We start from the raw sequence: 17,622 nt of genomic DNA on the forward strand, positions 1-17,622 counted from the left end.
GGAAGGGCCTTTGGAAGTGTAGTCAGGAGGTCCCATCCTCAAAACACCCCTGAAAGCTTTGACAGTTGGCAAAAACACATCACAGCTTTGCTGGCTGCAAAAGCTATGAGATATTTTTAATAGTTTTTAAAACTCTCTACAACTCAGAATTATTTTTATGTAACTATTAGATTTGAAATAATAAATGAGAGAAAAGCTTAAAACACCTTAAAACACAAACAGATAATTAAAAGCATGAAACTAAAGGAAAATAGTTTAAAAAGAGTGAGTTATCAGCACCTTATTGCTTCCTACAAACCCCATTGAATTCATTGGGGCCTTGGACCTTGCAGCAGGTCAAATCTGGCATGGGATCCAGGCTTAATGCTATGGAGTCATAGCAAGTCAATCACTGCTGGACACCATGTTGTGTGGTGCAATAACTGATAGGAAAGCTTTCAATTCATTCTATCTGGTGATGTCTTGTACTTCTGACTTTCATGGGGTATGTACATAAATTCACAGTTACTCTTCTTAAATGGTTAAACACTGAGGGTTCTGACTGGAAGCATTGGCACTGGGTGCAAGTTCTGGTCCCATTCATCTGTCCCAGCTGAAAACAGTTTTAGTCCAGAGTTGAGCAATATTGTGAATATTTCCTGGCCTCTTGGCATGCAGTGGGAAATGCAATACCTGACTTCCTACCAGGATTTTCATTAGCATTAGAAACATTTTGGAATTATGAGAAGGATCTTCTAGGTCTCTAACATCAATAAAAAGTGGTTGGGAAATATATTTTTGTTTGATGATGGAAAAAAGGAAAATTATTATCTTTGGTGTTAATACAATGTTCAATTAAATTTACATTATTCCATTACAGTTAAAAACAATAAAACCAAAACCCTAAATATTTAATAAAGTCAGTATCCTTTTAAGTACGATGTACTTATTGATAGTGGTGACATCGTAGCTTGCTCTACTTGCAACCCTGAATGGTCTCTCACGTTGCAGAAACTTCCAATCAATTTAGCCAAGGATTCCCTTAGGATAAACAAAATATACTTTGTAATGAATACCTATTGTTAACATAAATATTAGAAATTACTGGAAATTCTCAGTATCTTGGTTAGCACCTATGGAAAGAGAAACAGAGTTAGAATTGACCTCTCTCTCCATAAATGCTGCCTGACTTACTGAGTACTTCCAGCATTTTGGTTTCAATTTCAGAGTTCCTGCATTTGGAGTATTTTGCATTTATGCTATCACGAATACTTCTAATTTGGTGTTACTTTGCTGAATATAAAAATATTAAGTAGTCTGGTGCCTTCTGTACATAAATATTATGCTGGGCCTCATGGCTTTAGTGGTTTATCGATTAAGTAGTCTGCTGGCTTTATTTTTGCAGTGGCATGGCAGCTCAGTGGCTTGTGATCCCTGGCACATTCAGTATTGGAAGTTACTGGTTTTTTGAACGACTAAAGATTCTTGAAGTTCCAATGAATAATCTAGGACATATGATGCAGAACCACATTCTTCAGAGAGAAGTTAAGAAACTCTCCTTCATGTAATGGATAGTAGAAGTGCATATCCACAAACTGCATTACATGAGACCTCAATTCATAACTTTCAACCTAACCACATCCATTCTGAGCATCAAGTATCCATCTATACTAATCCCATTTACAGCACTTGGTTCATAGCCTTCAATGCCTTGGTGATTCAGGTGAGTACTGGTCTACATACTTCTTAAATGTCCTTAAATGCAATGCTCCTATGCCCTTGTTGCCTTGTTAGTAGAGTTTTGGGCTTGGGAGGTGCTTTCAGAGTAACTGTGCATGCTAATAGGTGGTACACATTGCAGACACAATTTGCTGGTGATGGAGGGACTGAATGCTTAGGGTGGTTGATGGCATGCCATTCAAATGAGCAGCTTTGCATGGCTTGGTGTCAAGCTTCTTGAATGTTGTTAGAGCTGCACTTATCCAGGCAAGTGAAGATTACTCCTTCACACACTTGATACCTTTTAGATACTGAATGGCTTTTGTGGAGTCGGGAGGTAAGTTGCTTATGACAGAATACCCAAGTACTGATCTGTTCCTTAGGCCCCTGTATTTATGATCCACTTGAGTTTCTGGTTAATAACGGCCCTGAAAATTGAAGACGCCATCAAATGCCTTCTTTACAACCCTATCTACTTGTGTTGCTACTTTCACAGAGCAATGGACTTGTACCCCAAGGTCCTTCTGGACATCAATGCTTCTAAGGAGTCTGCCATTTATTGTATGCTTCCCTCTTACAGTTGACCTCCCAAAGTGCAACACCTCACACTTGTCTGGATTAAACTTCATCTGCCATTTGCAACTCTTAAATAAAAACATAAAAATGCTGGGAATACTCATCTGGTCTGACATCATCTGTGGTAAGAGAATCAGAGTTAACAATCCTTCACCACCCTCTCTCTTCCGGTACCACCACCACTTGTGTCATTCAGTTTCTCCTGTCTCCATCCTATTCCTTTTATCCTTTCCCCCCATTCCCCTCCTCTGCAACTTGACATGGTTGATTTCTGCCTTTTCAAGGTTCTGATGTAAAATCATTGACATGAAACATTAACTTTATTTCTCTCTCCACAGGTACAACCTAACTTGCTGAGTACGTCCAGCATTTTCTGTTTTATATTCTCACTTTTGATCTTATAGTGGAGGGAAGGCCATTGATAAAGCAGCTAGTCCTTCAATACTGCTTCGAAGCATTCCTGCAATGGCTCCCTGAGGCTGAGTTGATTAATCTCTAACAATCACAATCATCTTCCTTTCAGTGAGGGATGGCTCCAACTTGTGGAGTTTTTTTCTCCTTAACGCCCATTGAATTCAGTTTAACTCATTTGGTCAAATACTTGGCAACAACTTGGGCTAATTATAGCTGAGTAAGCTGTATGTGATTGCACACTTTCAATATCATGCTGATGATCAGGAATAGACCAGTTGGGCAATAATTAGCCAGATTGGATTTGCTTGACTTTTTTGTGTGCAGGATAGATGTGGGCATTTTTCAACATTGTCAGGGTGATGCTAGTGTTGCAACAACACTGGAAGACCCTGGCTGGAGGCACAGCTTGTTGGAAGCACAGGCCTTTAGATTACTCCCCGGATGTTGTCTGTTTTAAATGCCTTTGCTGCCTCCAGTCCACTTTTCATCATGTGGAAAGAATTGATTTGTCTAAAGATTATATCCCCTGACTGAGATGGATCATCTGCTCGGCACTTCAGGCCTGGTAGTGGCTGCAAATGCATCTGTTCCCCGGTTCTTATTGTAGTTCTGGTGAGCTTGTTCAGTAGTTAATTTTGAAGTCTAAATTGACAGAAACACTTTCAGATCTCAAAATAAAAACAGAAAATGCTGAAGATAATCAGCAGGCTCCTGTGGAGAGAGAGCCAGGATGAAGGTCTTGGGTCGATGACCTTTCATCAGAACCTGAAAAAGTGAGGAAGCAAGTGGTTTTTGAGTTGAAGAGCAGTGGAGAGAACAATGAGAGTGTCCATAATAAAGTGGAGACCGCAAATGTCCAAGTGACACAAGTGCAGTTGGCACTGTCTAAGAGAGGGCATAGCCGGCTTGTTAATTGTAGCTGGTCTGATTGAAGAGCATAAAATAGAGCAAAAAAAAACAAACTGCTGGAGGAACTCGGTGGGTCAGGCAGCATCTGTGGAGGGAAATGGACTGTTCACATTTCGGGTCGAGACCCTTCATCTGGACTGGTAAGTACAGGCTTGTGGGCAATGGAGAGAGCAAAAAAATTGTTGGAACTGTGACTTGCAGAACACAGTAGTTGCTGGAATCTGAAATAAAGGAGAATGCTGGTCAGGTGGCACCTATGGAGAGAGAAAAAATGCTGAGCAAGTTTACAGGCTAGTTGTCTGAAATTGTTGAATTTGGTATTAAGTCCTAAGGACTACAACATGCCTAGGTGGAAGATGAGGTGCTGATCCTTGAGCTTACCTTGGACTTCATTGTAATGGTTTGCTCACCCACACTCAGATCCTGGCCTCAGTGGCCACTAAAGCTTGTTTATCCTTCATTAGCCTCAGTTCAGTTATGATTTTATCAAAATAGTAGAGGAGCCAAGTGGCCTACTCCTGCTCCTAATTCATATGTTTATACAGGCATGGTAGTGTAGCGGTTAGCGTAACGCTATTAGAGCGTCAGTGACCCAGGTTCAATTCCGGCCACTGTCTGTAAGGAGTTTGTATGTTCTCCCTGTGTCTGCGTAGGTTTCCTGTGGGTGCTCTGGTTTCCTCCCACATTCCAAAGACGTACAGGTTAGGAAGTTGTGGGCGTGCTATGTTGGCACCGGAAGCGTGGCGACACTTACAGGCTGCCCCCAGAACACCCTATACAAAAAGATGTATTTCACTGTGTGTTTCGGTGTACATGTGACTAATAAAGAAATCTTGTCTTGTGTTCTTTCATAAGATATTCTTGGTAGAGAAAAGGCACAACAAAGCATGAATCATTGATAGAGATAGGTGGAAATGGAAGAGAAAACCCTGGCAGAACAGATTCTATACAGAAGAACGGAAATGTTAGTGCCCACTTTACAACAGCGACTTCAAAAACATGTCAGTGGCTGTGGAGCCTTTGGGATATTCTGAGGTCATGAAAGCTGTTCAAACTGCTGTGTAATTACAACGCTTTCCTCTCTTATTTTGACTGGTGAATTAAAGTTTAGAACGAATGGGAATTGAGTGAGATCTGCTGATTACTCCATTGGTTGAATCACCACATGGATTGGCTGAAATTCACGAAGAAAGATCCTGAAGATCGTAATTCAAACAAAACCAAAAATAAAAGCTAAAAACTACTCACAATAAGATTCCACTCGCCTTTGGGGTTCTCTCCCCAAGAGTGGACACTCATGAATGTCCAGTTTTTCAGTCCTAGTTTGCTGTTATCAGTAACACGGGCTCCCAGGAGTTCAGATTTGGTACCGTATGGTGAGGTGAGATAAATGGCAAGGTCTCCACGGCAGATGCTTGATATGCTGACAGTCACCTGAAAAAGTTAAAATCCTTTAGTATTTGTAAGATCGAACAAACCTGCCCAACCAATACCAACCAGAGCAGCAGAGGGGAGGAGCGGGCAGCATTTAGAAAGTTGTTTTTTTCAGTTGAGAGCTTGTTTTCTTCAGTTGCAGCAGCCAGAACAGCAGAGGGGAGGAGCTAGCAGCTATTTTTAAAGTTGTCTGATTGGTTAAGTGTGTGGCAATTCAGCCAATAAAAGGAAGGTAGGGTAAAGTGGAGTGGCCACTTTGGAGCTGCCATTGTGAGGATGGACCAGTGTAGGAGCAGGAATCTGCAGCTTTGTCTCAAGAGGCTTCAGTGAGGAGGCACAGGTGAGTAGCAGGTAAGAACAGGTAAGTTTTTTTATAGTAGTCAAATAAAAAGGCACCAAATTACAACTAATTAAAAAAAGTAGGGATGCAGGATCAGGTGATGTATTGTAGCTGCATGGTGTGGGAGCTGGTGGACCCCATTGTGGTTGCTGGTGACCTCATCTGCAACAAGTGTTGATTGCTCAAGGAACTCAGGCTCAAAGATGATGACCTGGAATCCAGTCTTCAAACACTGTGACCCATCAGGGTGGGGGACAGTTACCTGGATGCTGTGTTTCAGGAGGCAGTCACACTCATTCGATTAACTACTTCAAATTTGGTCTGTGGTCAGGGACAAGAGGGTGTGACTGCAAGTGAGGCAGGCAGGGGGATCCAAGAGGTAGTGCTGGAGGAGCCTCTGCCCTTGAGCTTGTCCAACAGGTCTGAGATTCTTGTTCCCTGTGCCGATGAGAGTGGGGGCTGTAGGAAGGATGAGCAACCGCACCCGTGTACCATGGTTCAGGGAGCCATTCAAAAGTGGGGGAGAGGAGAGAAATGTAGTTGTAATTGGGGATAGTATAGTTGGTGGAATAGACACAATTCTCTGTTGCAAGGATTGAGGGACCCAAAGCCTGTGTTGCCTGCCTGGTGCCTGGGTTCGGGGTATCTTATCTGACCTGCAGAGAAATTTGGAATGGGAAAGGAAAGATCCAGTTGTTGTGGTCCATGTGGGTACCAATGACATGGGTAGAACAAGGAAAGAAGTTCTGCTGAGGGAATTTCAGCAGCTAGGGACTAAATTAAAAAGCAGAACCAAAAAGGTAAGCAGCTCTGGATTGCTACCTGAGCCACGTGCAAATTGGGACAGGGTCAATAAGATCACAGAGTTAAATGCGTGACTCAAAGATTGGTGTGGGAGAAGTGGGCTTGAATTCGTGGGACATTAGCATCAGTATTGGGGAAGGAGGGAGCTGTTCTGATGGGATGGGTTCCACCTGAACCACGTTCAGAATAGGGTCCTGGCAAATTGCATTGCTAGAGTTATGGATAGGGCTTTAAACTAAATAGTATTGGGGGGGGGGGTGGGTTCAACAGATTGGAAAAGTATGGATAAAGTAAAAGGGAAGGAGAGTGCAGGAGAGGTTACTGAAGTCTGCAGAATAAAGAATAAGACAAAAAAGTTTAGAAAGAGATAAAAATTTAACTTCAGGCAACATGGAGACAGAGTTGAGAAGAAGGGTGGTGAATACAGGACTGAAAGTGTTAGATACGAATGCACGCAGTATACGAAAAAAAGTAGATGAACTTATAGCATGGTTAGAAATTGGCAGGTATGACACTGTGGGCATCACAGAATTGTGGATGAAAGAAGATCACAGCTGTAAGCTAAACATCCAAGGATACACATCCTACCAAAAAGACAGGCAGGTGGGCAGAGGGGGTGGGGTGGCTCTGTTGGTAAAAAATGAAATCAAATCCTTAGCTAGAAGTGACATTGGATCAGAAGACGTAGAATCCTTGTGGGTAGAGTTAAGAACTGCAAGGGTTCTTAATTCCTGCTGGGAATTATATATAGGCGTCCGAATAGTAGCCAGGATGTGGGGTACAAATTACAACAGGAGATAGAAAAGGCATGTAAAAAGAGCAATGTTACAATTGTCATGGGGGATTTCAATATGCAGGTAGATTGGGAAAATCAGATTGGTACTGGATTCCAAGAGAAGGAATTTGTAGAATGCCTACAAGATAGCTTTTTAGAGCAGCTTGTGTTCGAGCCCACGAGCGAAAAGGCAATTCTGGATTTGGTGTTGTGCAGTGACCCAGATTTGATTAGGGAGCTTAAAGCAAAGGAACCCTTAGGAGGCAGTGATCGTAAAATGATAGAATTCACTCTGCAGTTTGAGAGGGAGAAGCTAAAATCGGATGTATTGGTATTAGAGTTGAGTAAACGTAACTACAGAGGTATGAGAGAGGAGCTGGCCAAAATTGATTGGAAGGGACCCCAGCAGGGATGATGGTAGAGCAGCAATGGCAGGAGTTTCTGGAAGTAATTTAGAAGATGCAGGATCAGTTTATCGCAAAGAAGAAGCATTTTAAAGGGAGGATGAGGCAACCGTGGCTGACAAGGGAAGTCAATCACAGCATAAAAGCAAAAGAGAGGGCATATAATATTGCAAAAATTAGTGGGATGCTAGAGGATTGGGAAACTTTTAAAAACCAACAGAAGGCAACTAAAAAAGCAATAAGGGGAGAAAATATGAAATATGAAGGTAAGCTATCCAATAGCATAAAGAGGATACCAAAAGCTTTTTTAGATGTATAAAGAGTAAAAGAGAGGCAAGAGTGGACAGTGGACATTGGACCACTGAAAAATGATGCTGGAGAGGTAGTAATGAGGAACAAAGAAATTGCAGATGAAATGAATAAGTATTTTGCATCAGCCTTCACTATGGAAGACACCAGCAACATGCCAGAAATTCGAGAGAGTCAGGGGGCAGAAGCGAGTGTATCACTATTACTAAGGAGAAGGTGCCTGGGAAGCTGAAAAATCTGAAGGTGGATAAGTCACCAGGACCAGATGGACTACACCCCAGGATACTGAAAGAGGTAGAAGATTGGCTGACTGGCAGAAGGCAAAGAGTGGGAATAAAGGGGGCCTTTTCTGGTTGGCTGCTGGTGATTAGTGGTGTTCCATAGGGGTTGCTGTTGAGTTTGTTACTTTTCACGTTATATATTAATGATCTAGATGACGGGATTGATGGCTTTATGGCCAAGTTTGCGGGTGATACAAAGATAGGTGGACAGGCAGGTAGTGTTGAGGAAGCAGGGAGTCAGCAGAAGGACTTGGACAGGTTGGGAGAATGGGGCAAAGAAATGGCAGATGGAATACAGTGTAGAGAAGTGTTTGGTCATGCACTTTGGTAGAGGAATAAAGGCGTAGACTATCTTCTAAATAGGGAGCAAATTCAGAAATTGGAGGTGCAAGGAGACTTGGGAGTCCTGGTGCAGGATTCCCTAAAGGTTAACTTGCAGGTTGGGTCGGTAGTAAGGAAGGCAAATGCAATGTTAGCATTCATTTTGAGAGGACTAGAATATAAAAGCAAGTATGTAGTACTGAGGCTTTAATAAGGCATTGGTCAGACCACATTTGGAGTATTGTGAGCAGTTTTAGGCCCCATATCTAAGGAAGGATGTGCTGGCATTGGGGAGAGTTTGGCAGAGGTATACAGGAATGATCCCGGGGAATGAAAGGGTTAACATATAAGGAGCATTTGATGGCTCTGGGCCTGTATTCACTGGAGATTAGAGGGATGAGGGGGATCTCATTGAAACATACCGAATATCGAAAGGCCTGGATAGAGTGGACATGGAGAGTAAGTTTCCAGTAGTGAGAGAGTCCAGGACCAGAAAGCACAGCCTCAGAATAGAAGGGCTTCCCTTTGGAGCAGAGATGAGGAGGAATTTATTTAGCCAGAGGGTAGTGAAACTGTGGAATTCATTGCCACAGATGGCTGTGGAGGCCAAGTCATCGGGTATATTTAAAGCAGAGATTGATAGATTCTTGATTAGTTAGGGCATCAAAGGTTACGTGGAGAAGGCAGGAGAATGGGGTTGAGAGGGAAAAATAAATCAGCCATGATTGAATGGCGGAACAGATTCAACGGGCTGAATGACCGAATTATGAACCTATGTCTTATGGTCTTATAGCCACTAATGTCAAACAGGATTTTGCTACATGCATGAAGTGTTCATACCAGATACATCACAATCACCTATTATTTTTCAATAATTACACTGTATTTTCTTCCTGGCTCTTATGTTGAAAAATCGTAACAGATAAATCCAAGGCTACGAGCCAATCTGTCCAATAATAACTTCTATCCTCATATAAGGGTCAAAACTGAAGAGCTGAATAGCAGTGTTGTGGCATTCAAGCTGCTGTCTGTATTCATTTGAATTGTCAGACACCAATGGCTGACATTTAATTGTCATTATACAATGATTCTTATGGTAAAGTTATTCTGGGTTGGTGCTGGGCCCATTGTCGTTTCTCATCTATATCAATGACTTGGATAAGAATGTACAATGCATGGTTAGTAAGTTTGCAGGTGACACTAAAATAGGTGATATAGTGGGCCTTGAAGAATGATATCAAAAATTACAGGGGGATCTTGATCAGCTGAGTAAGTGGGCCAAGGAATGACAAATGGAGTTTAATTCAGATAAGTGCGGGGTGTTGCATCTTGGAAAGTGAAATCAAGGTAGGACATTCACAGTGAACTGTAGGGTATTGGGGTGTGTTGTAGAGCAGACGGACCTTGGAGTACAGGTATATAGTTCACTGAAAGTGGAATCACAGGTAGATAGGATGTTGAAGAAGGCTTTTGACATGCTGGCCTTCATCAGTCAGGACACTGAGTATAGAAGTTGGGAGGTCATGATGCAATTGTACAAAATGCTGGTGAGGTTGCACTTGGAGTATTGTGTTCAGTTTTGGCCACCTTACTATAAGAAAGATCCTATTAAACTGCAAAGAGTGCAGAAAAGATTTATGAGGATGTTGCCAGGACTTGAGGGACTGAGTTATAGGGAGAGGTTGGACAGGCTAGGACATATTTCCTTGGAGCATAGGAGACTGAGAGGTGATCTTATGGAGGTGTATAAAATTGAGAGCATAGGTTTAAGGTGAGAGGGGAAAGATTTAATAGGAACTTGAGGGGCACGTTTTTTTACAGAGAGGGTGGTATGTATAGGGAATGAGCTGCTAGTGAAAGTGGTTGAGACAGGTACAACAATAACTTTTAAAAGACAATTCGACAGGTACTGGAAAGGAAAGGTTTAGAAGGTTATGGGCCAAACACTGGCAAATGGGACTAGTTTGGATGGTCATCTCAATTAGCATGAACCAGTTCGGCTGAAAGGCCTGTTTCTCTGCTCTGACTCTATGACCAATGGACCCAATGAATCGCCTCCTTCTGTGTTGTAATACATGTTAGGAATGTGTGTTAAGGTTATTCAAAATCTCCTTATAGGAAATGAGTGGGGAAATTACACAACAAGATTGGACTCGTATTGTTCCAAAATGATCCTTGGGCCTCATGTAAATGAGAAGCAATTGGTTGGTCACCATTGTGACAAATTGGACCAGCATCATGTAATTTCTGGAAATGGAGCTGGGGAAGGAGGGGGCTTTAATCATCCTCTGGCTTGGATTTAAAGGCTTCAGACTTCAACTCCATTTATTGAAAACCCCAACTAAAAATGTGCCAGGTAAGTCATCATCAGATATGGAAAGAATGAACATGAAAAAGTTCACTGGATTTTGAGTGGCTAGATGACAGGAATTTTCAGTATGTATGGATGAGTAAGTACACTGTGGAATTAGTGCTTATTCATTTTAATTTGTCTGAGTTAAACTACAAAATGATGAGATTAAAGTGCAACATTTCAGTCAATTGCAGAAAGAAATTGGGAAATTTCAATGGAGTCCTTGGTAAATGTTGCAATGTATTAAAATGACAATGTTGGGCTCAAAATGCTGCAACAATTAGCTGTGTCACACCAGCACAAATTTTTCTCTGATAGGTTTGGAGTTGCAATTTCAAGGTAATTTTCTGTGTATATATCAATGGAGAGGACATTGTTTATTACAAGTGAATATTGGAAAAATTGCAGGTACAATGCCCATGATAATCTGATAAACTCAGACAGTGAATGAGGTTCCCCATCACAGGCAAAGTAATTCTATGTTCTGAAAGTTTAGAGGCCACCTTTAATTCTATGCCACGTGTGTCAAATTGACATGGAAATTACTCTATTCCCCCAGCTCTATGACTTGACAACTTTCAACCATTTCTTCCCCTGCCCCTTACCTCCATTCTGGCACCTATTCCTTCAACTCCCCCCAAATGAAGTACATGTATGGAATAACAATGCAAACCAAAATGACAATACTGGTTTTAGCAACTGTGGGTTAATATGGGTTCATGTTAACTGCACCATCATGTGCTCAATCTCAATCCTCTGTCCTATTCCCAGTGAAAGAAGTGTGGTGCATCAAACAACATATAATTATCCTACATTTTAATACCAGTGAGGCTATTATGTTAAGTGCACAGCTGAGAACACTGACAAACTTCACATATGATTGCAACATTGAATTTGGTTTCATTGTAGTGTCAGCTTTGTAACCATGGAGGTGCCAGCCTATTGTTTTAGTGAAGCTTCACTGGAGGAGGCTATTTTACAAGTACTTTGCTGACACCTCCATTGTTAAAGGTCTGACTCTGGTGAAGCTAGATTTAATGTGATCTATTAGGAAGCCATTAGAATTTCTTCTACAGTGGCAACAACATAAAAAATAAAATCAATATTGCACATGTAATAACTTCTAATTTTTAACAAACATCATTATGGAATTAAGCCATTCCTCAGTAAATGAATGGACTGGGATATTTACTTTGCTGATTAACACTGCAAGCATATTTAGAAATTCCAATTACATCATCAATTGCCTTACTAACTATTTTATCTTTCTTGTAAACAGTATTGATTTGAGCGCAGTTTGTTTTTTGTTTATAAAAGTTTACGGTTGCTTTTGCCTTCATGAAGTTAAGGTGATAAATGTCAAGTTTGAAACTCGGCTCAGTGGAGACACTATCTACATGGCCACTCCATGAAATAAAATTACAAGTTGGGCTGTCATACAGTGCTGAGGGTGCACTGCATGGTCAGAGGCTGCAACTTTCCAATGAAGATGAGAAGCTGAAGTCCCAGCTGGCTGCCTAGGCTGACGTTATAGGGCCAATGTTATTATCTGGAGAAAGGCAGTGGCAGTTTTTCTGGTTTCTGGCAGGCATTTGTACTTCCACTAACACCATTAAAACAGATAAATTGGAGACTAATTTCATTGTTGTTTTGTGGGATCTTGTTGTACATATATTGGCTGCCACATTAATCCACACAATAACAAGGACCTGCACTTCAAAGAGTAATTCGTTGGTTGGGACATCCTGCTGACATGATAAGTGCAAGTCCTTTCTTAAATTTAGTTTCTGTTGCTTTTTCTGGAAATTGCTACTCTGCCGACAATAATCCCAGCAATGAACACACTGTGCAGCATCTGCTTTGCCAGCTTGCTGTCCTGCAGTTAAAGGTGGCACATTGGAAATGCTTAAAGTTTCCTGAGACCAAACTCGAAATGACTTGTGGTTTGAATGGCTTTGTTTCAAACCTGAGTGGCATCTAACCATAGGTGGCCCAAAGCCATATCCAAAAGATGAGTCGCAGCACATTAGAAAGAGAGAATAAGTTAACATTTATGTGCAGCTGTGCCATCTCCCAAAGTACTTTGTAAAGTCATTAAAATACAGCCAATGTTGTAAAGTAGTCAAGTATAGCAGCCACTTTTACACAACAAGGTGCCCTAAACTGCAATAAGATAAATGTGTAATTAATTTGCTTTTTGCTGGTATTGGTTGAGGTATAAATGTTTGACATTCTCTACTCCTCTTCAATTAATGCTTTGAAAACTTTAATGGCCAATGGACCATTTGTTGGTTCTGTATCTTGAATAAAGGATGGCATCTCCAATAATGCAGCAGCCCCTCAGCACTGTGTCGAATACTCTGCTTAAATTAAATTACGTGCATAAATCCTTGGAAAAGGGGCTTGATCGTACAACCTTGAATCTATGACTAACACACTGAATCATGCGACACCGCATAATCTATTACAGTGAAACAAAGTACATGACTTGGAGTACTTGTACAGTAATTGATAAAAAGGAACCTAAAATAAATAGATCTGACCTCTATCTTGGCAATTTTTAATTGCTAAGATGAAACATTTAATTTTCTTGGACTAGTCAATTGATCAACCAGTGAAGTTAGAAAAGATCAGTACAATGAAAGACGTGCCAAAACAGATAAGCATCTACGTTGCCAAATGCTGGTTCTAAATAAATCTTCAATCTTTTTATTGGATTGCAGCATAAACAATCCTATTATTAGCTTCTGTTACCAGCAGGTTGAATGTGCTGAATTGCTCTAAATTCTGGTTAATCTGATAAATTTACAGTTAGAAGGATTTAACAGACAACATTAATTTTTCAAATTTAAATGTCAGTGGAAATATTTATTAGTGTTTACACAAAAATTTCTGACTTTACATAATTTGATTTATGTCAGCCATTGCCTGCTTCATTTGTCAACATTTCATAAAATATGGTTAGACTAGTGAAAGCTGTGCTTGTTAGAGCATCTCTCACCTGTACATGCTCGAGTGTGTCAATCGCATTCTCTGTTCCCTGGCATGCATTTGTTTTCAGACTCAGCGTAAGAGAACCTTTTGTAGGAATAGCTCTGGAGGATTCGAGAGAAGAGAGAAAAATAGACATTTAACAGAAACAGTAGCTTTTAAATAAAGCGGCACATTCCAGTCATTTAGACTGCACAGATCCAGTATTGTTAGATAGTGCCCCAGCTTTTTTTCCTCCACTTTTCAAATGTTCTGTCTATTTTTTATCTCTTCTGGGAAAGAGGCTTGAAAGTGAGTTGCAGGTCAAGGCAATAATTACCTACTGCTAGGGATGCTCTCTGATGGCTTGTTCTACCTTTGCAGCCATGCATTCCCCAGTCACCGGGGACTTCACGTTACCTATTCCAGTCACATCACTTTCTGCTGATGACAGCATCGTGCCCTCATCCATCACATTTACATTTCAAAATGCCATACTGCTGGTATTGATTAATTATTAACAACTCTGGTCACTTGTGAGGATTATCAAGTCTTGAGTCTGGGTTACTGTCCCTTTCATTTCCATACTCCCTTTTATACATATTCTTCCCAATATTGATTAAATCTGCCTTTTTGATCTGATCATTAGGGTGCATTAGTTGCACTCACCAAATTATATCAACTATTAAAATAGACGATGAAAAATTAACGGATGTTATTGAATATGGATTAGTATTCTGGTGTAAAAACAGAAATTGCTGGAAATTCTCAACAGATCAGGCAGTAACTATGGTGAGAGAAATGGACTTTATGCTTCAGGTAATGACTCTTTGTCTGAACTGGAATCAGTTTACAGTCCTAATTTACAGAGAAAGGGACAGCTGGTGAGAATAAAGGGAAGGTCATGAACCTGAAATTCCAACCCTGAATCCACTCCACCGATGTTGCCCACTGCCGGGCACCCCCAGCTTTCCACTCCCTTCAAGGACGACTCATAATTCAGATTTCAGATTGTTTGTTTCCAGTAACTGCAGTATTTTTCAATTCAGTACATGCCCAGTTTTGATGTAACAGTTTCTATCTGCCCACATATCCTTCTGGGCTTTCCCATCATTCTCCTTTATTTCAGATTTCCAGCAACCATTGTGCTCTATATTTCACAGTTTCACCATCCATTCCTCTCTCCTTTCTCCTCCTTCTATTTACCTCCCTTTGGGCAGATTAGCCGTCATTAGCAAGACTTCAACATTCTCTCTCTGTATAATCCATCTCCTCCCAGAACTACCCCACCAAAGACATTACCTTTTTTCTCCCACTTTCCTTATTCCCTGCAATTTAAAACATGCCTGTTTTCTGAATTTCCCCAGTTTGAAGAAGGGTCATCAGCCCAAAATATTAACTCTGTTTCTCTCTCCATGGATGCTGTCTGACCTGCCCTGTATTTCAAGCATTTTGTGTTTTAATTTCAAATTTCCAGCATCTGCAGTTCCTTGCTTCTCAAACACTATCCTGGGATCTTGGTGGAATAGTGCTACCAAGAGGATGGAGTTGATGCGTCCAATTAACCACTGGCAACTTTCAAATCTCGGCTGTTGTTGAAGTTTCGTCAAGATGATGAAGTAAATCTGAATTTATTATTGAGAAACTCTCATTGCCTAACTGAGCAGGAGAGATAACAAAAAGGTCAGGAGAAGATTTATGATCAGTAAATTGATTTATGGTAGGCAGGTACATTTGTGGCAGCAACGAAAACTATTGACTGACCATGTCTGTACAATACTAGAGAACCAAAGGAGAAGGTCTAGTTTATCCAGTCTGATTCAAGCTCAACTATTATTAAAGTATTTAGTTTCCGACACGTTTCAATTCAAAGGCTGCGCTTGATTGGTTGTTCAACTTTTCACAGTGCAGTGAATGTGAACCATGGTAAGTGGTTTGAAGCTACAGACACAAGAATCAGACAATAGCTGTGGTGAAATAGACAACAGTTCAGACAGAATCTAGATAGGAGACTGATGTGAGAAGTAATTTCTTCTCCCAGAAAGTTGTGAATCTACTTTAGAGAGCTGTGGATGCTGAGTCATTAAGTAGATCCAAGGTTAAGGTAGATTTTTTTTGACTATAGGGCAATCAAGGCAGGAAGGTGGAATTGGGGCCAAAGATCAGATCAACCATGATCTTACTCAATGCTGGAGTAGGCCTGCTACAGATTTAAAGTAAGAGCCAGAGAGGAGATGTGAAGGTTTTGCAGTTACATTAATCTCCAATGTACTGTCTGTCAGGCTGAACCAGATAAATAGGAGCTTTTAAAAAGGGAATTGGATAAAAACAAAAAGCAGGAAATTGTATGGCTCTGAGGAAGAAGCATTGGATTGGTACTGTGGACTGATCTTTAAAAGTGGCTGCATTGTGAATGGCCTCTTCTGTGCTGTAAAATTAGAAATGATGCACTTGCCTTGTGCCTTGTTCATTAGTAATTTTCTAAAGAGTTGTAGGCTTGGTTAAGTGGGAAGGAGGTCTGAGATGCAGCAAAGTTCTTAGCTGTGAGAGACATTGAAGAAATTTCAACTTTTCAGATGTAATGTCCACGTTCCAAAACAAAACCAAACAAAAATCCAGAAAACGAACAATAGCTGACCAATAGCTTCAAATAATTCACACAACCCACAAAGTGCCAACAACTCGAGTGCTGCTTGATTGAGGGGAAAACTGCAGCTGATGTGAACCCTGCTCTCACCAGGCATGCCCGCTTGTATTGCTCATCATATGAAGGGGATCTCTGATCATTTTTCTCCAGTCTAATCCAGTTATTGCTAATTACAATGTCTTTAGATTGAGATCAAATAACCTAATGCAAACTGTAAATGAAAATCAAAAAGTTCCAGATGCTAGGAATCTGAAATAAAAGCAGAAAATGCTGGAACCACTATTACTCAGCAGATCAGGCAGCATCTGCAGAAAGTGAAACGGTTAATGTTTCAGGTCTGGGACCCCTTGCCAGAACTGGGAAAGAGAGACACGCTTTCTCTCTTTCTCAGTTCTGGCAGAGGGTCCCAGACCTGAAATGTTAACTGTCTCTCTTTCTATAGATGCTTCCTGACCTGCTGAATGTTTCTGGTATCTTCTGTTTTTTATCTCAAATCTTAATCCTCTTCTCTCAGCTATCTGTTTGTTAACCAGCCAAACCATCCAACAATTTTTTTTGAAAAAGATACCAATCTTTTGCCACAACGTGGGGGTGTAATAGTGATGTTCTGGCCTCACTTAACATAGTATCCCTGGCTTTGGTTACCTTGGTAACTATAATGCTTTGAAAACCACAGGGTTGTTTCAATTTTTTTTAGTTAAAATTACAGGTGACCTGGAACTGCCTGCAATTAAGGTAATTAAATTGATAATTTCCCACAAGGGAAAAACCTGCAGATGCTGGAAAGGTGAAATAAAAAACAAAAAAAGGGATATTTTCAGCAGATCAGACAGCATCTGTGAGAGGGAAACAGAGTTCATGTTTCAGGTCAATGATTTTTCATCACAAGCCTATAATGTGCTGTTTCTTATTTTTGGGATTCTCCATGTTGTACTGTATACGTTCATTATCTGTGATGATCTTATATATTTATGAAATTGCAGTCTGTCCCATATTTATTTTGAGAAATTAAGCAACTTACATTTTGTTTTGAAGAACATAATTATTCACACACTGCCTTTGAGGACCTATGAGTTTCCACTTAAGAGCTTCCTTCAGCATTCGCCCAGCATCAATCAAACCAAATCCATATCTATGAGCAAAAACAATTACACATATTGAATATAAACGGTTAGAAAAGAAAATTATAAGCACTGCACCTAGTCCCGTAAATAACATATCAGTGCAAAACCATACTGAAAAGGCAGTCACCAAAGAATCTGGGGATTTTCTCTATCCTTGAACCTTGCCTCATTATTGTCAGTGGTAGTACTTAAATAGACTTAAAAAGAAGTTTTTAGCTCATGTACTTGTGCTCTTTTAAACACAAATTTGGAATCTCCATAGT

At 40.6% G+C, this 17,622-nt stretch overlaps 1 protein-coding gene across 2 annotated transcripts in view; it reads right to left on the reverse strand.

The window, feature by feature from the left end:
- The window catches only part of LOC127575884 (PC3-like endoprotease variant B), a 591,287-nt gene that overhangs the window by 38,979 nt on the left and 534,686 nt on the right, over positions 1 to 17,622 (reverse strand). For both annotated transcript variants that reach the window (XM_052026095.1, XM_052026094.1), the window contains exons 14-16: positions 17,257 to 17,367; positions 13,620 to 13,713; positions 4,846 to 5,031 (exon numbers count right to left, since the gene is read on the reverse strand). In XM_052026095.1, the coding sequence (XP_051882055.1) occupies positions 4,846 to 5,031; positions 13,620 to 13,713; positions 17,257 to 17,367 (391 nt within the window). The remainder of the gene's footprint in view (positions 1 to 4,845; positions 5,032 to 13,619; positions 13,714 to 17,256; positions 17,368 to 17,622) is intronic.

This window comes from Pristis pectinata, chromosome 11 (assembly GCF_009764475.1).
Source record: "Pristis pectinata isolate sPriPec2 chromosome 11, sPriPec2.1.pri, whole genome shotgun sequence".
In the NCBI taxonomy this organism is placed as follows: Eukaryota; Metazoa; Chordata; class Chondrichthyes; order Rhinopristiformes; family Pristidae; genus Pristis; species Pristis pectinata.